The sequence below is a fragment of the Zootoca vivipara genome, chromosome 15 (assembly GCF_965207765.1).
Source record: "Zootoca vivipara chromosome 15, rZooViv2.hap1.1, whole genome shotgun sequence".
Lineage (NCBI taxonomy): Eukaryota > Metazoa > Chordata > Lepidosauria > Squamata > Lacertidae > Zootoca > Zootoca vivipara.
Window position 1 is genome coordinate 22,596,269 of NC_142598.1, and position 21,850 is coordinate 22,618,118.

The 21,850-nt window shown below is 43.2% G+C and overlaps 1 protein-coding gene across 10 annotated transcripts in view; it reads left to right on the top strand.

Annotated features, from left to right (window-relative positions):
• The window catches only part of LOC118097646 (rap1 GTPase-activating protein 1), a 48,867-nt gene that overhangs the window by 15,019 nt on the left and 11,998 nt on the right, over nucleotides 1–21,850 (top strand). For 9 of the 10 annotated variants that reach the window (XM_088658892.1, XM_035140729.3, XM_088658895.1 and 6 more), the window contains exons 2-16: nucleotides 4,073–4,166; nucleotides 5,723–5,758; nucleotides 9,056–9,103; nucleotides 9,755–9,793; nucleotides 10,987–11,178; nucleotides 13,114–13,217; nucleotides 14,036–14,114; nucleotides 14,558–14,611; nucleotides 14,711–14,794; nucleotides 15,419–15,519; nucleotides 15,839–15,968; nucleotides 16,234–16,389; nucleotides 17,168–17,239; nucleotides 18,468–18,554; nucleotides 19,933–20,067. In XM_088658892.1, coding sequence (XP_088515018.1) covers nucleotides 5,741–5,758; nucleotides 9,056–9,103; nucleotides 9,755–9,793; nucleotides 10,987–11,178; nucleotides 13,114–13,217; nucleotides 14,036–14,114; nucleotides 14,558–14,611; nucleotides 14,711–14,794; nucleotides 15,419–15,519; nucleotides 15,839–15,968; nucleotides 16,234–16,389; nucleotides 17,168–17,239; nucleotides 18,468–18,554; nucleotides 19,933–20,067 — 1,299 coding nt within the window. In that variant the 5' untranslated portion in view covers nucleotides 4,073–4,166; nucleotides 5,723–5,740. The remainder of the gene's footprint in view (nucleotides 1–4,072; nucleotides 4,167–5,722; nucleotides 5,759–9,055; nucleotides 9,104–9,754; nucleotides 9,794–10,986; nucleotides 11,179–13,113; nucleotides 13,218–14,035; nucleotides 14,115–14,557; nucleotides 14,612–14,710; nucleotides 14,795–15,418; nucleotides 15,520–15,838; nucleotides 15,969–16,233; nucleotides 16,390–17,167; nucleotides 17,240–18,467; nucleotides 18,555–19,932; nucleotides 20,068–21,850) is intronic. The other variant, XM_088658894.1, reaches the window with a different exon arrangement.

Below are 21,850 nucleotides of genomic sequence, written 5' to 3' on the forward strand. Positions count from 1 at the left end.
GAAGGGAGCAGCTGGATTTATTTTGCCTTTACGAAAGTTCGGGGGAACTTCCAGAAGAATGAGGGGATCCCTCAAGCCTTTTGGGAAGGGGAATGAGCTGGATTGATCTCGCCTTCCAGCCTGCAATGCCTAAATCTTCAGGTCTTCCTTTTCTCTCTTTCTCCCCTTCCTCTTGGTTTTCGAAAAGGTGTCTTGTTGTACGCAGTGTATTTCCAAAGACAGGGAAACAGCTGAGCCTGCATTTCTCACAAGACGTTTGCTTTCAGAAAAGGGGAGTTCTACAGACCCACAGCTGAAAATCGCATCCGGAGAATAGTCCTATCGGTACCATGGTATTTTGTGGAACGTGAATGCTAAATATGGCTGAAATTTCATAGGACCTGTTGCCAGAAATATTTCTTTGAGGGGGGCCTATTGGTAAACTGGGAGAAAGGAGCATTAATGTAGAGCAGCCAGAATCTAGAAACAAGAGAGCTCAAAGTTTTTTGATGTGGATGTAGTAAAATTAAATGGTTATAAAGTCTAAATATATAAGTACTTCATGTTAGACAGTAATCCCTGTGTTGGTTTGCTCTTGTAGCAGCCAAAATATTGGGAACTGAGAGCAGTTTTATTCCTTACTGAGCAACTATGAGTGCATACACAAATTACGTTTGAAGCACATTTTCCTCCTCAAAGAGCTCTGAGCTCTGTAGTTTGTTCAAGGTGCCGGGAATTGTAACTCTGTGAGGGGTGAATTACAGTGCCCATATTTCGTAGAGGGGGGAAACGAGCTTCAAATATGCTTTAAAGGTGCAGTATAGATAAATTTTGCCTACACATTTCATCCATATATTAGCAAAAGAAAAAGAATCACATTTCTTTCCCCACCTTCATGAAATGTGAATATTCTGGGGAGGGCCTGGAATATCCCTGAATTCCCACACGCCTCTTGTGGTTACAAACCTGGATTTTGGTTTATAATAAGGACATCTGGAGTTTGCCAGTCACGGGACTGTGTTGTGGCTAAGGTTCACAATTCAAATATCACTTTAACCACAAACTCAGAAAGGGGAATCTATGACCTTCCAGATGTTATCAGAGCACAACTCCAATAATACCTGTCCATTTGCCATTCTGGCTTTTTCTGATGGGTTGCAAGAGTCCCATAACATCTTGAGAGCCACAAGTCCTATCCACACACTACCAACTTAATAGCATTTTTAAACCACATGGCTTATCCTCAAAGAGTCCTGGGAATTGTCCTTTAGCAAGATGCTGGGAATTATCTGTCACTGATCCTAATTGCCCTCCTGAACTATAATTCCCAGGATTCCATAGGAAGAATAATGATTAGCATGGCTATATGCTATTGCTCAGCCTTGCAGCTATATAAGTAGGTGATAACTTTAAATAATGTGTGTGATGCACTTTGAACGCTGAAAAAGTGTCATAAAATGTTTATTATATATTCTTATATAAGGCTGTCAATTAGATATACCGACCAGTAAAACCACATTCTGGCAGTTATCACAAATACTTAAAGACTTAGAAGCCATTATACTTTAGAGGTAGTAGTACAATAATATTTTTTATTTATTTTCCATTTTGCTATTGGCTCTTCCCATCCTTTACTCTGATCATTTTGTGCATCAAGGCTCCACCTCCTAGCCCACCAGGGCTCCAGTACGTTTCAAATCCAAGCAAGCAACTTTAAGAAGAACAAGCAATAGATTTAGAGCTTGCCTCTGGGATATGTACCTGGGTGACTTTTAGTTGTCCAGCTGTTTTGGTTTGATTTTCCAGATGTTTTAAATCCACATTGCAAAGCAAGCAATGAGCAACTTAATTTGCGTAAGACCCTAATTATAAACCCATGTAAATGAATTGTGATTATGTGTGCATTTTTTCCTCTGCTTATTTGTTTGGGAGGAGTGTTCAGGTTCTTTCAGGAAATCCTCTAAATGAGTTTACTGGAAGCAGTAATTACCCCTTGCTGTGCTGCCTCCATATTACCGTCTTTCAGTGTTACCATCATCAGTGAGAAACAGATGTTGAAGGCAAAGCTGCTTTCTACCTCTGCATTGTGCTTCTATTAATGCAGATAGATTCTCAGAATATCTCAGCTGCAGTTTGGTCACTTAAGATCAAACAGAATGCATGTCACGCCGAGTCTCAGAGTCACCCAGCCCCTAAAATGGTAATGGTCCCAAAAGTGGGAAGTTGTGCATCCTGGCATTCTATGTGCAGACGAGTCACACTCAGATACAGGTCTTATAAAACTCGATGAGTTCTCTCATTGTTTTGGTAAATGGCCTCCAAGAGTATTCCCCAGCTACTGCTAATGTTTATTGCACCAAGGAGTTTGTAACTCGCTATTTACTGTCACGTGACTTCTGGGATCAGGGTATCATTTATTTTACATGGCATTCCTTATGCTTATTGTTAAAATTTGGAAAGACTCTGATATTGTATGGCTAATCAAGTAAGATAATTTATGTCGTAAAAACTCTTGGGGTCCTGCAAACACATCTCACTCATCCATATACAGTGGTACCTTGGTTCTCAAACGCCTTGGTACTCAAACAACTTGGAACACTGCAAATCCAGAAGTGTTTCGTGAACCTTTTTCGGAAGCCTAATGTGCTCCATTTTGAGTGCTACGCTGAGGTCTGTCTGTTTTTGATATTTATTTTGCGTTTTTGTTTTTGCGGCTTATTTGTGACTCTGTGGAACCCACTGATTGATTGTGTGACATTGTTTATTGCTTTCATTTTATGGATCAATGGTCTCGTTAGATAGTAAAATTCATGTTAAGTTGCTGTTTTAGGGGTTGTTTTTAACAGTCTGGAACCGATTAATCCATTTTGCATTGCTTTCTATGGGAAAGCGCGCCTTGGTTTTGGAACGCTTTGGTTTTGGAACGGACTTCCGGAACGGATTACGTTTGAGAATCAAGGTACCACTGTAGATGCATGTAGACACACACACACACACACACACACACACACACACACACAGAGTGAACCGTTGGGCTAACAGCAGGTCACCAAAAGAATTATATGATATGGAAGTCTGTTGATTTAATTGTCTTTTGGGAATTGTTCCAAGCCTGTTTTTCTTTTACAGAACTCGCATCTTCCATTTGTAAAACCTACTGGTGTGATTTCTAGGATTTTTCTCTTTTTTTAGCAAAGCAGAACACAAAACATGTAGTTCAGGTTCATGCTAATACTCAACTGTAACCAGACATGAGAAAGAAGGGCTCAAGAATTTGCTGAGCCAAGTCAAAGTGGTGGAAGACTGGAAGGGATGTTTGTGTGGAGTCATATTTGGATATAGCAAGGAAACTGCAGTGGAACCACCGAAGGGGTAGAGAGAATAGTACCGTATGTGGCAGCTTGGTTGCCAGTACTAGAATGGAAGGTGGGATGCTGCAGTAGGCTGGAGGGAATTTTACAAATAAAAGCATGGAAGTAGGATCACTTAGGACTCACTGTGAACAGGTATCCTGTTCACAGGTATCCAAAGAAGTGTGCATGCACACGAAAGCTCATACCTATGACAAACTTAGTTGGTCTCTAAGGTGCTACTGGAAGGATTTTTTATTTTTATGTGAACACTGTGCTAGAGAATTTCTAGGTTAGCATTTTTTAAAAAAACAAAAACAAAACTTGATTCACTGGGCAGATAAGTGTGGTACTGTTTTCTGTCTGGAGTTTCTGGCATATGCTTACCGGTATGTGGAAAATACTACAAACATATGCCTTTGTTAACTGGCCTGATCAGGGGCAGGGTGTGTGTGTGTGTGTGTCATATTTCTCAGTTATCATTGAGATTTTTGGGTTTGATCTTGAACCCATTGTCAGCTGTGATATTTTCTTGGAAGTATAATATGATGATCATTCTCCACCGATTTTGAAAGTGAGGTCCAAGGGTCTTATGAAGTGCAAGCATAACAATTCTTTGGCTTGTAAGTAAAGGTGGGTGTCAACATCTGGGAGGGATGGTATGACTAAACGGAATAGAGGACCTGCCTGCTACATTGGGGATTTTATAGTGCTCCGATTAGAGTTGTCTCCTTTTCATGCAGGAGGACTGATGAGGCAGAGCGCTGCATCAGTGACACCTTAGATTCACCTGTCCAGGATCCTCAGGCTGCCCTTAATCCAGCTGTTCAAAATAAGGTAAGAGGCTGCAGAATCTTTCTTCAAAAAAAAAAAAAACACTAGAATCCTTGCAGTCAGGTATTCAGTGAGTCAGGTTGTAGATTGAATCAGCTCTCTCAACCAACTGGTGTGCATGTAGTCAGCTCTGTGCACATAGTTGGCCAGGGCCGGCCCGCCCATTTGGTGAGGTAAGGCAATTGCCTTAAGCAGCAGATCTTGCCTCCAGCGAGTGTGCTGCTCACCAGCTCTGCAACTGCCTCATCTCCACCCACCAATGTCTGCTCCTCTACAGCAGGCACCCCCAAACTTCGGCCCTCCAGATGTTTTGGACTACAATTCCCATAATCCCTGACCATTGGTCCTGTTAGCTAGGGATCATGGGAGTTGTAGGCCAAAACATCTGGAGGGCCGCAGTTTGGGGATGCCTGCTCTACAGCCTCCTTTTACTCCCCCACCACCTTTGTGGGGAGGTCTGTGGAGCAAGATGTAGGGAGCTGTGGAGGAAGAGGTGGTGGCTGTAGTTGTTAGCATTTTCACCCCTCCCAGTGTGAGAATTGGATGATCTGATGTTAAGAGAGAAAAGGGGCGGTGACTCTGCTGCTTTAGGAGTTTGGAGTTTGTCTGTCTCTGAGTTCTCAGTCTGCAGTCAGAGTGTGTTTTATCTCTGTGTTGAGGATAAGATGACTGAGCCTGTAAATTCTGTAAATATGCTGTAGCTTGTAGAAATAAAAAGAGGATAAAACCTCTACTGCCACGCCCATCTTTTATTGAAGTTGGTGCTCACAACGTCCAGTTGCGGGTCCATGGTTTCCGGATTTAAGCGGAAGGTGTTTCAGTCGTCCTGCTAGCCCAGTCAGGGCAGAAAACGGACCAAAGACGTGGACAGATCCTGGCTTAAATTATTCGTAGGTGGAGTGGCATTTTCTGTTTTGCCTGAAGTGGCAAAACGTTCTGAGCCAGCCCTGGTCCTGGCTGTTGAATTAGGCTGGTGAATTGCACAAACATAACTGTTTAATTGGTGCAGCTCTCCTACAGCTAGGGATATACAGAGAATCCCTTTTCAATACACATGTGCAGCCCCTGCTTGGATCAGAACAAGTAGCAAGGGTTGTGCTTTTAAATGGGAAAACTTCTAGACTGGTATGGAAAATCTTCCTCAGCTTAACAGATAAATTACTATCTGAATAGTAGGTGAATTGGTATCTGAATTGGTAGGTGATACTGATGAATTGCTTTTTTAAAAAGTGAAAGATTCATAAATCACAAGACCTCAGAATATGTAAGTAGTATTTTTTCAGTTGGGTTTCTGAATAATTAGAGTTTATGCAATAGTTTTTCTTTCATGCCTATTTGTGTAACAATGAAGATCAGGAAGTATTCATTTTAACATCAGTGATGAGAAAGTCAATCTTATGAAGAGCCTTGCAGATTCAAGTTTTGGGGCGCGTGTAAAGGGCAAAATATTAAGCATCATATAATTTCACAACAGAATAAAAGTCTCATCGATTACAGAGAGCTTGAACTAAATTTGTGACCTTGCAAATTCATTTCTTATTTCCTGTTATTCCTTACAGGCAGTGGATTTGTTTGAAATGATTGAAAAAATGCAGGTATGGTTGCCTTATTCCATCAAATTTCAGCTTTCTTAGTGCTGACTCACCTCCCATGCATTAAATATGCTGTGAGATTGTACCTCCATTGCAACACTGCTGTCGTGTAAAAACCTGCTGTCTTTCATTCCAGTCCCGCCCCCCAGTTCTACAGCACCTTCTGCAAACTAGTCTTGTTCACCTCCATTCAGCTGGCCAAATGGTCTTTCATAGCTGCTTTGATGTCACCACTCTATTTCAACTTTGGGCTTCCAACCGGCTCCTCTGGCTCTCTTTCCTTCTCATTTCACAAAACGTATTTACCTCTTCCCCTTGTTATAAGAAAAAACTGCTCCTTTTCCCTTATGGGGTATCCAAGAGCCCATATAGAGTCCTTAAGTGGGTTCTCTATTGGTAGGAGAAAATAACAGAGGCCAACCAGAGTACATTGCGAAGCAAAGCAGCTAGTAAGCCTGATCTTTATTAACTGTTGCAACAGGGTCCTTACTCACCGCACGCAGGAGGGAGGAGAGAACCCAGAACAATGGTGCGTAAGCCCTTATATAGACTTTTGAAATTGCCCACCCTGTAGCCCAAGACCACCCCCCTAAAACATCATACATACATCACAGAAGGAGGGAATCTACAGCAGAAGTCCTGTCTGCCAGGATACTTGATATTGGTCACCGATTGCTTTACCTGGGCAGCCTGGGCATTCTTTTGTGATGGCAAATACTTTAGTTCTTGAATTCAGGACACAGGCTCACCCTATTCATACACAAATACGCCCTTAAGGCAGGATTTGCAAGCAAAAAGACAATGGGGAGGCTTTCCCATTTCCTTTCTCCTTACAGAGAAATATTTGAGGTCAATTTGGGAGAGTCAAAATGACTTCAGGATTACAGTGATGCCTCACAAGACGAAATTAGTTCGTTCCGCGAGTTGTTTTCTATTGCGGAAATTTCATTTTGCGGTTTTCCAATTTAAACAAATCAAAGCAAAAAAAAAAATAATGCAAAGAAATTCGTCTTGTGAAACACGGCCATAGAAAAATTCGTCTTGCGAGTCAACAAAAAGATCGCAAAACGCTTTCGTCTTGCGAGGTACCACTGTACTCTCCTGTACTATGCCAGACACGTGGTTTATATACTTATGTATGTGTTTGCCTTGTATATTTGTGAACATTTTATTGATATTTGAGACCTAAAAATTCTTATAACACCTTGCTCCTGCTTGTTACAAATGGGGTGGCTTTCTTTCCGCTGAGCTTCTGTTAGCTAACACTCATTTACGGCCAAGGATGTATACACTTGACCACACGATTCCTGGGATGAAATATTTCGTAGGAGTGCCTTGGCATCCCTGCTTTGCCCCACCCCTGGCTGGAGGCTAAGTTCCTATTGCCAGTTGGCTCAGAAACTGCAACAGAGGCAATAACTAAAAATGGCACTCTGCAGCCTGTATGATTTGTTGATTGCGTCAGAGAGAGAACCAGCAGCGCCGAACTGCTGGTGGTGAGACAAGAGCTGGCAATTACCTAGTTGCTAGGTGCCGGAGGCCGAATGCACAGTAGCTCTGACGTAAGGAACATGTGAAGCGAAATCCCCCTTCCCTGCCACCTGCCATGCCTGCTTGTGTTTTCTTCTCTGTGTTGTCACTATGTGTTGTCACTGTTTGTGCTAGCAAAGCAAACTCTGCATTCTCTCATTATGCCATGTTAACTTTCTCTCTTTTTATTTAACAGAACTCGCATTCTGCTTAATTGCAAAACAAAACAAAACATCCCAACAGCATCTAAGCGATAGATAGATAGATAGATATAATTTAAACAGATCAAGGTTAAAACGATGGTGTTGTTTTCGTTTTTGTTTTAAATCAAAATATATAAATAAAACCAACAGTTAAAAATCTATGTTACAAGCTAAAATTACAGATTAAAACACACAGCAGTCCTACATGTCTGGGTACGCTCATGTAATTAAGAGCTTTTATCAGAAAAGTGTACTGCAAAGGTGTCTGCTACCCTGATAATTGGGTGAACACACCTTACCTTTTAATCTTAAACTCTCAAGGCTAAGAGGAGGAAAGGAAATGGAGTAACCAGGTTAGGATTGGAAAACTACCCTGATGCCTGCTGAGGTGTCTTGAACTGAAACAGTTACCGGTAGATGGGGAACAGCTGTGTGTATGGATGCCTCTATATACAGCAAGGCTTTAGCTTTACGTTTGGCCTGTGCAAAACATGGGTTGATTCTGACACCTGGATGAGAGGGTTGCAAAACATCATGCCCTTTCCCTTTCCTAAAGCAATGGAACTCAGCCAGAATAAGAAAGAATGAGGTGTAGCGTAGCGTTAAAGCATGTGCAGAGTGCAAAGAAAGAGACAGACACACAAGAGCCTTGGCCAGCAAGAGCTGAGAGAGAGAGAGAGAGAGAGAGAGAGAAGTCTCCCTCTCACTCCCCCCAGGCTATTTTATTCACCTTTTCCAGGTTTCAACCCAAAGATTCAAACCCACCAATCACAATTGATTGGAAGAGATACCTCTCTGATGAGGTACCATATCTGATGAAGTGTGCATGCACACGAAAGCTCATACCAAAATAAAAACTTAGTTGGTCTTTAAGGTGCTACTGAAGGATTTTTTTCTTATTTTGTTTCGACTCAGACCAACATGGCTACCTACCTGTAACTACTCCTACTAAGTAAACCTTAGTTAAGCCTCACCATTTGTCAACACACTGGTCAGGGTAGTTTATAGGAGTACATTGCTCAGAATATGATGCTACAGTGTGTAAGAGCTCCATTCTTCCACTGCTTACAGTATTTTAGACTATATGATGTGATTATTTCCCAGATTCATTTCTGTATTAGTTTGTATTTCTGATTAGTTTACTCCTTCTACACACTGAGTGACTATTGTTATGTAAATAGTGAAATTGGCTTGTGTGTCCTAGGTGTGTATGCCAAAAGCACGAATCCTTTTGCTTTGCAAACAAGGGAGTTGATTGTTGATTGGTCAGTTTGTGTTGATGATACGCTACAGAATACCTTCTACGGTATTCTACAGTTAATTGTTATGAAAACGTAGCAACAACAGGTATGCTGGCTTTTCTCTTTTTGCAATTTAACCTTGGCTATATCCATGAGTAGGACTTAAAACTTTGTTGAGAATCTTGCTCTCAGCTGCAGAAATCTGAACTTGTGTTGCGAGGGTGGGTGGGTTGGCAAGCAGGATATTGGCATCAGGTGGAGGGAAAAGGGAAAAGGAGAGACATACTGGGCTTTGCAGTTTCATTCTGCCTTTTCCCTCTGTCTAGAAAAGTCGTTTGGATGAGCAAAGGTGTTCACTTCCAGCTCCACTCAAGGTCAGTTCAGCTCTGCAATTATACGACTGAACCCTCAAACGGAATTTTAGTACTAAAAATGACAACTGTAAGAGCCGATCCTCATATTGTCTTTATAATGCATGATATAAAAAGCTGTTTCCCATCATCCAGAGAGGGATCAGTGAGGCCCAGATGGGGCTAAGCATCAGGCAGGGAATCGGGGGCAAGACAACAGGGGTGTGTTTTTGCTCCTAGATGAATTGCAGCTTTGTGTGTGTCCCTGTATCGATGAATGGCAGCCTTCCACTTACATAGGTTTCAACTGTGGAGCTAAGGGTCTAGGAGCCACAGCTGTCAAGTTCTTCCTTTTTTTTAAGGGAAATTCTGTTATGCTGAATAGGCTTCCTCACAAGAAAAGGGAAAACTTGACAGCTATGCTAGGAGGTGAGGGTTTCATGAGGAAGACAGGGAGCTGGGGAAATAGTCATTACACACACACACACACACACACACTGTATTATCCAAAAATGCATATAGTTTGGGTGGAAGAACTGGGAGGCACAATTATTATCCTTATTTGGACTCAGGAGGCAGAGATGCATCTGATAGGATGTGGGAAGCCCATGCACTACTTTGCAATTTGCATAATCCCCAGCTCCTCACCCCCATATGACCTCTTTGGGTTTTCAGAGAGAAGAGGAGTATATCCCATACCCAAGCATCCATGAGGTGAGTCTCAGCAAAACCAACCAAGATTTGAGTTCAAATTTATTCAGTTTTTAAAAAATGAGGTTGGCTCAGGTATGCCCCCAAATTGTGGATCAGGTGTTAGTTTGAACTGACAGCATTTAATGTCTCCAAGCCTTCATTTGCCTTTGTACTAAGAGTTGTTAGGAGACCCCCTATTCCAGGCATGTCCAAAGCCCGTTTCAGGGGCCTAATCCGGCCCGGCAGTCGGTTTAATCCGACCCCTGAGGCAGTTTGTTTCATGGGGTAAAATCCTAAAAAAACCAACCCTCAATCCTATAAAAAGCTCAACAACTTTGGTTGGCCCTCACGGCCCTTCACTTCATCAAATCTGGCCCTCTTTGAAAAAAGTTTAGAGTTCCCTGGGAAGAGGGATTGGTTGTTAAGCCACTCTAGGAATTGTAGCTCTGTGCAAGGAATAGGAGTCTCCTAACATGAATGCTGCAACCCCAGAGTCGTCAGCGACTGGACCTAATGGTCAGGGGTACCTTTACCTTTTTAACAACTCGCAACATCCTTAATGGAATTGCAGTTCTCAGGATTCCAAAGGGGAAGCCATAACTGTTTAAAGTCATATATTACTGCTTTAAATGTATAGTGCAGATGGCAGCTGTGACTGGATGGCCAGACCACATTCTACCATTTTTAAATGGCTTCACCAGTTCCTGTCATTTTCTGGACACACTTCTACGTGCTAGTTTTAACCTTTAAAGCCATATACTGTTTGCAATCCACATATCTAAATGATGGCTTCCGCCTGAACCTGTCCTACTATTAAGATTAATATTTGATTTCCTTCTCTGGGTGCTCATACTATGCTTTGATGACCGGGGAAAGCTCATTTTCTGTGGTAGATTCTGACCAGAATTGAATCTAAACTTGATTTTGAAGGCTTACTTTTGTTTCAGATGACGTGTGTGCATGTGAAATTATAGATCGGATTCATTTTAAATTTTCTGTGCCGAAAATGTAACTGATCTGTAGAAAAGATTTGTAACTGATTTGTAGAAGAGAGTTTACAACCTGAAAAAGAGACAATGCACGGTCTTTTGTAAACCAAGAGAATCTTGAATAAAAACTATTTAAAAAGAAAGAAAGAATTCAAGAGATCTAGATCTGTTCTGTTTTGATTCTCTGCTCGTGTCTGATCCTGCAACATCTCTCTTTCTGGACAGGTGTTACGGAGAGGGTGGCCCTACCCTCTCATTATCTTGCCCCAGTTTGGGGGCTATTGGATCGAAGGGACCTCTCACAACCTTCCCATCTCAGGCCCAGAATTGCATGACCTGCCATCCCCTTGCAGTGGCAAAGTGAAGCTGGAGTGTGACCCAACAGCTAAGTTGTACCGCAAGCACTTCCTGGGAAAGGTAAGAGAAGTTCTATAGCTCCTGACTGCTCATCTGCTACTGAGCTGGGTTCAGGGTCCATTTATAAAGCCTTGAACAACTTGGGTCCTGGGTGCCTTATATCCTAAGCTTGATCACTGAGCTCATCTGAAAAGAGTGTCCCTGGTTGTCCGTTGAGTTGGTTAGGCTTATTTGACGTCAACATGAAACTGAGACTTCAGTCTTTCTGGCCCACTGCTGGGGAATGCTTTTCCGATGGACATACAGCAGGCATCTTCTGAACTATGAGCTTGTCCATATTTCCACTTGTGCTGTGCCTAGAAAGCATGGGTCTGAGCGGTTCTCACATTCGAAAATTACCCACTTTCCATGTGAAAACCCACAATTTAGCAATAGATTGGAACAAACGGGAACCTGGGGGAAACCCCAATTGCCATTTGTTCCAACTAAGCACTAAAGAGCGGTTTCCCCCGGGGTAAAGTAACAGGACAAGGGGGAGGTGTGGAAAAGCCCTAACTTCCAAACGTTTGCTGAAAACTTTTTTTTTTTTTTTGCAACCAGGGCTATGCAGACAGTCAAGGAAAATGTTTCCCATGATATTCAGCTGGTGAACTGTTTTAATGTTGTGTAGTTTTTATTGTATTGCGCTTGTTGTAAAGTGCTTTGTTGTTTTTTTTATAAAAAATGAAATTGCATCCTAAAAATACTTTAAAATAAATGCTATTATTTTATTAGGCACACAGGCTTTTAAAATTTATTATATTTGTTGCTTGCCCTTCTCCATGAAGTCCCAGGGTGAGTTACACGTAGAGAAAACTAGTACAATAAAACAAAACAAAGAAAAAGTCCCACTGCAAAATACCATACATATCAACAAAACCAGATTACAGCTAGGGAGACAGTAACAACCTGAGTACAGTTGCCAAAGGCCAGGTAGAAGAAGTGCATTTTCTGTGATCACCTAAAGCTACAAAGAGATGGTGCCAAACACATCACAATTACCGTATATATCCGTGTATAAGTCTAGGTTTTTTTCCTAAAAAATAATGTCAAAAATTAGGGTGTGCCTTGTACATGGATACATCTCCCCCCATTTTCTTAAATCTGAGTCCCCCAAAATAGGGGGCATCTTATACATGGGGGCGTCTTATAGACGGAAAAATACAGTAACCTGCTGGTTTAATTGTTAATTACTGGTGTCTTCTGGTCAATTTAATATTTTGTCAATTAATCGATGAGGGTCAGTTATAATCAATTAGGTGTGCTTTAAGGGCACACCTGTTTTCCCAGACTATTTTAGAACCAGTATAAAAATGGACCAAACATAAAATACTATCTTATGAAAGCATAGCTGCCAAGTTATCCCTTATTTTAAGGGATTTTTCCTTATGCTGAATAGGCTTCCTCGCAAGAAAAGGGAAAACTTGGCAGCTATGTATGAAAGTATTTATTTACGAAAACACTAATTTCATCGAAAATATCCAAGTGGTATACAATAATTATATGTACAATGAAAACCACAGATCACTGTGGAAGAAGGGGAGGCAAAATCATTGCTTCTGCATGTTGGAGCATCCATTGTATCCTAGGTATGGTCAACTCAGAAGGGGATGGGCGGGGGGAAACAGACACAGCACAGAAAATAGAAAAGTGACATAAAAATGGCAGAAGCTATATCCCTGAAAATACCACCACCATTCAAAGATTGTGTCCGTGATGCTGGAGAGAGGCAGTGAAATTATGACACACCCTCAGCGCACAACCTGCATTACTACATACAAAGCAACATTGCATTGCCTTCCGCCCCAATTTGGCCTACTACGACTTCCATTGTGTCCTCTCATATTACCTCAAGGCAGTCCCGAATTCAGAAGATTACATGTGCCCAGTGGCTGCTGGAACAGCAAAAGAGTCTCTTACTTCTACATCCCTTATTTCAATATCTCTTTTCCTCAGGAACATCACAATTTTTATGCCAGTGACACAACTTTGGGGTATTTGGTCCTTTCTGTGAAGTATGAACAAGTTGAAAAGCAAGACAACCTCCGCTTGCTTCTGAGGTAAAATTGCCCTTTGGTTCAAACCTTGTGAAATGATGGTACTTTTCAGGTGGTTCTCTGTCTCTCAATGGCTGTCTTAACTAAGCTTATTTGCCACTTTTCACACACACACACACACACACACACACACACACACACACACACACACACAAGTCACCGGAATTTCAGAACTGTTTGCAAATCAAAATTACATTTAAAGATAGCAGGAGGTGCTGTCAATAATCCCTCGGCTATTCATTTGGCAAGTGCTTGTCTTCCTCACCCCACCCCAGCACACTTTTTAAAAAAGAAATTCCCTCATGATTGCTTTGGGAAAAGTCCACAACTGTTGATGTTTGAGAAGGCTAACAAGCCTTATTTGGGGCACCCAATGAAATTATATATATTACTTAATTACTGCTAAATATACCACTTGATTACCAAGCTTAATTTGCAGTATACATAACAATTACAGAAAGGAGTCCGTGGATAAAATAAATTAAAATTTATCCAGTCAGTGGGCAAAATAAAATTAAAATTGCCTGTTGCATTGCCAAAGGGTATCCACCCTTCCTGGATGTAAAGCTACCTCTGCTATTAGGCAGAATGAGACAGGCAGCTGATTTTGAGTGTCATGAAATTGTGGGGAAATGTTAGCCATTTAATTTATTGTATTTTTACTGTAAGGGAAGGAGGGAAGGGCTTGTGCGATTTTTCTGTCACAGGTGCCAAAATAACTTTGCTGGCTTTAGGTACTGTTAACTTTGGGGTACTAGGGAAGCTGGAGTTGTTGCTGCTTGGTTTCCTTAGCATTTATTTTGTTTGTTTGTTTGTTGCAGGTCTCGAACTAGTACCAAGCACGACTTGATTCCTATTTCTTGCCTGAATGAGTTCCCCAATGCTGTCCAAATGGCAAAGGTACATTGTTCCAGGTCCAGCACCTTTACTGTTAGTTGCTGGGTTATTTTTGCCTTGTAACCTTCCGATGAACCAAATCTGATTCCTTTCGGTTACTTGTCCAAAGAGAAAGTTCCATTTCATTAGGTCACCCATGCCAGGCATCATAAGTTAAACAGTCTCAAATTTTAAGTCCGAAATTTAAATTTATATCCCACTTAATCAATTTTGAATCCTTGAGTACTAGACTATGAAAGCAACTAGAGAATAAATAAGTTGGGGTTTGTGTGTGTGTGTGACACCAATCCCTTGCAAATACAGGACTGTTGAAAGATTAAATTTGCAAATGTGAATTTTCATGCCATGTTAAATAACTGGTGCTCATCCAATTGGCTTCAATGAAAATGGTACCAAAAGCCCCTGCACTAGAAGTGTGTTAACCTGTTTTGCTTGTCCCCCTGCAGCTGCTGTGTGAGGATGTGAATGTTGACCGCTTCTTTCCAGTGCTCTATCCCAAGGTAGGCTCAACTGTAGCCGCATATGCAAACTCTCTCTTTCTCTGGGGCTGCTGCCTGTTGTTACTTTTAACTCACTCGGGCTGTTTCTCCACCTCCTAGGCTTCGCAACTCATTGTTGCATTTGATGAACATGTCATCAGCAATAACTTCAAGTTCGGAGTTATCTACCAAAAACTTGGGCAGGTAAACCTCTTTTCTTATGCACACTCGATGCCCTTTTCTATCGTAGGCCATTTGGGGAGTCTGGACAAGAGCTTCCCTATGTCCTCTTGTTCCCCTCCATCATGTCCATTGATCCTCCATTCTTCCTTTCCGGTACATCATCACTCCTTTTTGGCTAGTCATCTCCCCCCCCCCTTGCCCTCCTCGCCCCCCCCATCCTCCCTCTGGTTTCTGCAGCTGGGAAGGAGAGGACTTGGAAGTGACGTGCAAGCGACTAGGGAGGAGAAACCAACCTGAGAAATGTCTCTTTAAGTCCCCGTTGAAAGGTACCCTTTAGGGGATTGGATATGGCCTATGGACCACCACTGACTAATATCTGGTTCGAACCTATTCAGCTTATCTTCTGCTAGTGTCAAAGATACACACAATCTCCACACCTTCAGCTCTGGCAAACAGGGATTGTGGCTTTTTTAGGAAGGTGAAAGGAAAGTGTGTGTGTGTGTTTATTTATGTGTGTGTGTGTTTGTGCGTATGCACACACATGTGCAAAAGAGACCTTTATTGCACTGGTTATTGGACTCCAGGGTCGGTCAAGAACTCAAATGGAAAATGGTGGCCTTCAGTTTTCTATTTCCTTTTATATAGACCACAGAGGAAGAAGTCTTCAGTAATACTGAAGAGAGTCTGGGCTTCTTAGAGTTTTTGAATATCCTTGGAGACAGGATCCAGTTGCAGGATTTCCGTGGGTGAGTACTTCAGCTGTAAAAATGGTTTGGAAGTTGTCCTTCTTGGCCCATTTTTCCTCCTAAGACTCGTGCATCGCCGTAATAGCAGCAGATAGCAATGGCCCTGTCTTGTCCCGTCCTGGGAAGTGACAGTACCACCACCAGGAAGTTCTAGGCCTACCCCCTTTCACACACCACTGCATGGACCAATTACCACAATTCCTTCTGTGAATTGTATTTCTGTCTTCGATAAAGCTGCTACCGTTGTTCATGGTATATCTTTCTTCTTCTGTCTGTTCTCCTCTCTCCTTCTCCCTCTTGCCTTTCTTATGCTGATCAGCTTCCGAGGTGGCTTGGATGTTACTCGAGGTCAAACAGGATCTGAGTCTGTCTACACACATTTCCGGGGCAAAGAGATCATGTTCCATGTCTCTACAATGTTGCCCTTCACAGAGGGAGATGCCCAACAGGTACCGTGGGGACCTATAGAGGACACAGTATTGAATAAGCCTCTAGAGTGATGGCAACAGACAGCTAGCTACTTTAGGGTTGATGTGACAAAGGGAAGGTTGTTGGAGCAAGTTGTGATTGGAAAGAAGAGGCCATAATCTCGTCTGGGGAGTTTAAAATTGGGGTGGGTGCTGTGGACTTGAGTGGCCAAGCTGGGCAGCTAGCTTGCATTTTGGAAGCCCAACTCCCCTCTTATAACATGTTCCCTTGCGTGTTCCCTTCCAGCTTCAGCGGAAGCGCCACATTGGGAACGATATCGTGGCCATTGTCTTCCAGGACGAAAATACTCCCTTTGTCCCCGACATGATTGCGTCAAACTTCCTGCATTCCTATGTGGTTGTGCAGCTCCACCACAGCGCCCTGGGGGAGACTCTCTACAAGGTAAGTCCACTTGGTCAATACTCTGCTACTTTGACGACTAGTGCAAGAGAGTTCTGCTGCAGGGGTAGCGAACCTCAGGTCTGGAGGCTGGGTGTGGCCCTCTGGGCTCTTCTGGCTGGCCCTTGGGAATCTCCCACACCCCCTTCCCAGCCACACCCCTCATGAATGGTTAAGCTAACAAATTTGATTTGTTAGAGAAGGAAGACACCACAAAAATACGTTTGTAAAGAAACTGAGTTTATTTATCCAATATTATAACAACAAAGTGCAGGAATCAGCCAATCCATACCTATTGTTGAGGGGAAATTAAACAAATAAGAACACAGAAGGAAAATATAGTAATCAGGTTTTTATGTGATATTTATTTGTAAAATAATGCAAGTTTTTAATGTATTGGAAATACAGGAAAGGTAGTAAGTATAACAGACTGTTGGTAATGGAAATAGCTTTTACCGGTATGTATTTTGATAGTCGAAAAAGGAAGAATACTATGATTGCAATGTACTCACCTGGAATATAATGTACTAATGTGCATTTATTTGCATTTTTGCAATGTTATAAACGAGTGTGTGTGTGTGTGTGTGTGTGTGGCTGTATATGAGATGTTGCTAACATCCCATATCTTTTGTGCTCTCTGCTGATTAGCAGTTTCATCAGACAGCAGTTGAAAACTGACAATGTTTTAATATTATCCTAAGGCTGCAGACCTGCACAGACCCTGCACGGTGGTCATTCTGTCTGTACTCTAAAACCACTCTGTCCCTTCTGATGGTTGCAGGTTTCTGTTGCAGCCCGTGATGACGTCCCTTTCTTTGGGCCTTCTCTGCCAAATCCAGCAATATTCAAAAAGGTTTGTGTGCAGCTAGAAAAACAATTAAAGGCTTAAAGGGCAGTGGAATTCTGGTAATGGTTCCTACATTACGATCTATTTATATGAAACTTTTCTGTGCAGCTACCTACGGTAGGGCTGGAAAAGCCCCAAACTTGTGACGGCCTTGACTCTAAAATATTGTGGCACCTATGAACCTGGAAGCCATTTTTTTCAGCTCAGCTTGTGTTCTTAGATGTGGCTCTAGCATTCCCAATATTGCCATTGTTGTCATTTAATATGTTCAGAAGCACCTAAAATAGGCTGTTTGTGAATAAAAGTGAACAGGTTGTTGTCTGAATGCTGCCAATTTCAGCTTAAGCGCCTTCTAGCATCAGTAAAGGTAAAGGGACCCCTGACCATTAGGTCCAGTCGTAACCGACTCTGGGGTTGCGCGCTCATCTCACGTTATTGGCAGAGGGAGCCAGCGTACAGCTTCCAGGTCATGTGGCCAGCATGACAAAGCCGCTTCTGGCGAACCAGAGCAGCACACGGAAACGCCGTTTACCTTCCCACTGTAGCGGTCCCTATTTTTCTACTTGCACTTTGATGTGCTTTCGAACTGCTAGGTTGGCAGGAGCTGGAACCGAACAACGGGAGCTCACCCCGTCACAGGGATTCGAACCGCCGACCTTCTGATCGGCAAGCCCTAGGCACAGCACCACCTGGGTCCCATTCTAGCATCAGTACTCACCAGCTAATATACATTTTCAGAAAAATTGTAGTACAGCATATGTAGTCTACTTTGTCTTTATAAATAGGAAATGAGGGGTAGCCTCTTTAAATGAATCTGTATGTAATAGATTTCCCTGCCTGTCAAAATCTAAAGCACCATAAGGAAACATAGCCTTCATTTCCTGTATGTCTACATACATACTGGAAAGGATTTTTTTCCCTTGGGGACTGGGAGGGCATTTAGGAAATCATGAGTTTTTAGAGTGGCACAGTACCACGTGGTTAATTTGAATGTATTCTTTGCCTCTACAGTGCAACCCATTGAGGGGAACAGAGGAATACTGTATTCTTGTATCTGTGTTTGTTCCTGTGCTTTGGTATCAACATGCAATCTAAGCATTAGCTTGCAAAGAAGTATCCTAGAACCTTCATCTTTGTCCTTTGTGGCACCAAAACAGTTCTGGATATATCTATAAGGAAAAAGGGTCTTGTAGGACCTAAATACAATGAGTGAACATTCTCCCCCTTCTTACAGGGCACAGAGTTCCGTGAATTTCTTCTGGCAAAGCTTATAAATGCAGAACACAGCTGCTACCATGCTGAGAAATTTGCTAAGCTGGAGGTGAGTCACCTTTATTTGCATTCATATATCTTGAAGAGCAAAGATCGGTATGAGAGTACAGTGTCATTGATCACCAATATGATACTTCCTGGTACAGTGGTACCTCTGGATACAAACCACTCTGGATACGAATGCTTCGGACTATGCATGCGGCAAACCCAGAAGCAAAGGAAACGTTTCCGCCGCCCGCGCCTCGATACGAATGTTTCGGGGTAAGAACGGACCCCTGGAACGAATTGTTTGCATCCAGAGGTACCACTGTACCAGGAAGTAACATATTGGTGATCAATGACAGGATATACAATGAAATGCAGGTTTAACAATCAGTACATAAATCGAACCTAGAACTTTCTACACTGCAGCTGTTGCATGGGGGGGGAGGGTAATTCCTCTTGGTGACTTTAAACTCAAAATTACACTTTTAATAGGCACTGGAACTCCTACAATAGAATGAAAATCACACTATGTAAGTGACAATCACATTCTAGCCACCCTGGGTCACCTTGGGGGAGACCTGGCCACAACAGAGTGTGCTCCTCTCTTGTACCCTCCCATTCCCTATTTAAGGTACTCAGTGCCACCAGATAAGAGATTAACTATTTACCAGGCTGCCCCTTATCAAACAACCTCCAAAAGTTCCCTGGGGTCTCTGAAGCCTCCTTAGGTAAAGGTAAAGGGGCCCCTGACCATCAGGTCCAGTCAGGTCTGACTCTGGGGTTGCAGCACTCATCTCGCTCTATAGGCCGAGGGAGCTGGCGTTTGTCCGCAGACAGCTTCCGGGTCATGTGGCCAGCATGACAAAGCTGCTTCTGGCGAACCAGAGCAGCGCACGGAAACACCGTTTACCTTCCTGCCAGAGCGGTCCCTATTTATCTACTTGCACTTTGATGTGCTTTCGAACTGCTAGGTGGGCAGGAGCTGGGACCAAGCAATGGGAGCTCACCCCGTTGCAGGGATTCGAACCGCCGACCTTCTGATCAGCCAGCCCTAGACTCTGTGGTTTAACCCACAGCGCCACCTGGGTCCCCTGATGTTAAATATTCCCTTGGGAGCAAAAACAAATTAAAATGGGTTAATCACATCCACTTGGAATCATAGAATTTTAGAGTTGGAAAGGACCCTGAGGGTCATCTAGTCCAACAACTTGCAATGCAGGAATCTCTTTTTGCCCAACGTGGGGCTTGAACCCACATCCCTGAGATTGAGTCTCATGCTTTAATGAGAGCTCATAGAGGTACTGAGGCTCTATGATCCTGCTGATATAGAATTGCTTTCTTTTCTGTCACTCAGCCTGATCTTTTCTTTCTTTCTTTCTGATTCCCTGTTTCTATCCTATTTGTTTTTTGAAACGTGTTCTCCTTCTCTGCTTCTGGAGCAGGATCGTACCCGCAGTGCCCTCCTGGAGAGCCTGTATGAGGAGTTGCAGATTCGTAGCCGCAGTATGATGGGCTTGGCCTCTGGCGATGAGGACAAAATGGAGAATGGGGGTGGTGGCTTCTTTGAGAATTTCAAGGTGAGAGGGGGAATAGATGATGCTTAATCACTCCCTCTTTCGGTGTAATTTTGCATCTTCCCATTTTGTGCTGCTCTGGTGAATATTGTAATAATACTATGCATTTTGTGCAGTGCTTTTTACCATTGAAGGTATTTCGCATACATTATCTTAGTCTTCCCCACAACTGCTCTGAGAGGTAGGTCTGTAGTATCATCTCCGTATTTTAGAAATTGCCAGAGGGGTGCAGGTGGCTCAGAGATGGTAGTTTACCAAAGGAAGGAACTTGCTAGCTCTTCGATTAGTGGTGACAACCTCAGTACATTGCTTCTGGGATAATTCGGTGTCCATGCTAACGACATACTCTTCATTTAGGCTTCACCTCAAGGTGTGATGGGTGGTGGTACTCTAGATGTTGTGGGGCGGGATTGAATTAACGCCGTTGTAATGGTCAGACCATTATCTGGCGAAGTTGGGTCTTGCAGTGTCATTCCCTCTCTGCCATTAGGATGGTCTACCCAGAGACTTATGGAATCCAAGGGGTTCTTGAATGCTTTGGGGGATTTTTCAGAAGCCAATGCTGGTGGTCCTGTTGAGCTTCAGTGTCACTGTGGAATAGTGAGATGCATTGAGCTGTTGACGCAATTACTCCCGAGTTCACTTTCCAAAACTGTGGAGCCTGGAGAGCTCACTGGGGGTGTCTATGGCTCTCCAAGCCATGAAACAGGATAAATGAAGGCTAGAATACAATGGCGTATGATCCAGTGCAAAGTTGGCCAGAGGTGTGCTAGAGCAGTGGTCCTCAACCTTGGGCCTCCAGATGTTTTGAGACTACAATTCCCATCATCCCTGACCACTGGTCCTGCTAGCTAGGGATCATGGGAGTTGTAGGCCAAAAACATCTGGAGGCCCAAGGTTGAGGACCACTGTGCTAGAGCACATAGTTGTGCCTACTGCAAAGAAGGCTTAATTTGTTTACCCCATCGCACCCTTGAGTAGCCAGCCAGCAGAGATGTGCTAAGGGCGCTGCCAACCTGTCACTGGGAATAGAGTGTCTGAATCGTTGGAGGCCTGCTATGTGACATATTTGCCAGGGGCTGTGAGAATAAAATCACCATCCTCCATGTTGAGCTGAATGCTACCATTATTACAGAGCTGGGTGAAGTTTCCAACACAACATCTTGCCCAATCTTGTGGGATCAGCTGATTAGGTTTGAGGACGTGGGTAAGGTTTGGCCCACATGTGTGCTCAACATCTGGCCAACATGACTCATTTGAAGTACCTGAGCTGCGCTGGCTGTATCCAGGGGGTGGTTCATCCATCTTTGCATGAAGGGTTGGTGCCTGCTGCCTTGAAGGAGGCAGTAATGCAGAACCCCTGCCTGAACCCTGAGGAACTTTGATGACTATGGACTGGTCACTAATATTGAACTACCACCCGATCACTTTATGGGATAAGGTGCTTGAGAGGGTCGTCCAGCTGCAGACACCATTGGAAGGACCTGGTTATCTTGACCCCTTTGAGTCTGGGTTTAGGTCCAGTTTGAGGACAGAATGGCCTTAAGCATCCTGATCATACCTGCCAAGTCTCCCACAGAAAAATACGGGATTAGCAGCAGCAGCGGCACCGGAAGTTGTCCGGCGGCCATCTTGGGGGTGGCCGCATGGCGGCGGCCATCTTAGATGGCCAACGGGCATGCGTAGAAGCTATTTCCGGCACCAGCGGTGGCCATTTTCTGGTGCCCATAGATGGGCAAACCGGCACCAGGAAAATGGCTGCCAGCAGGAGCGGATTTAAGGGAGA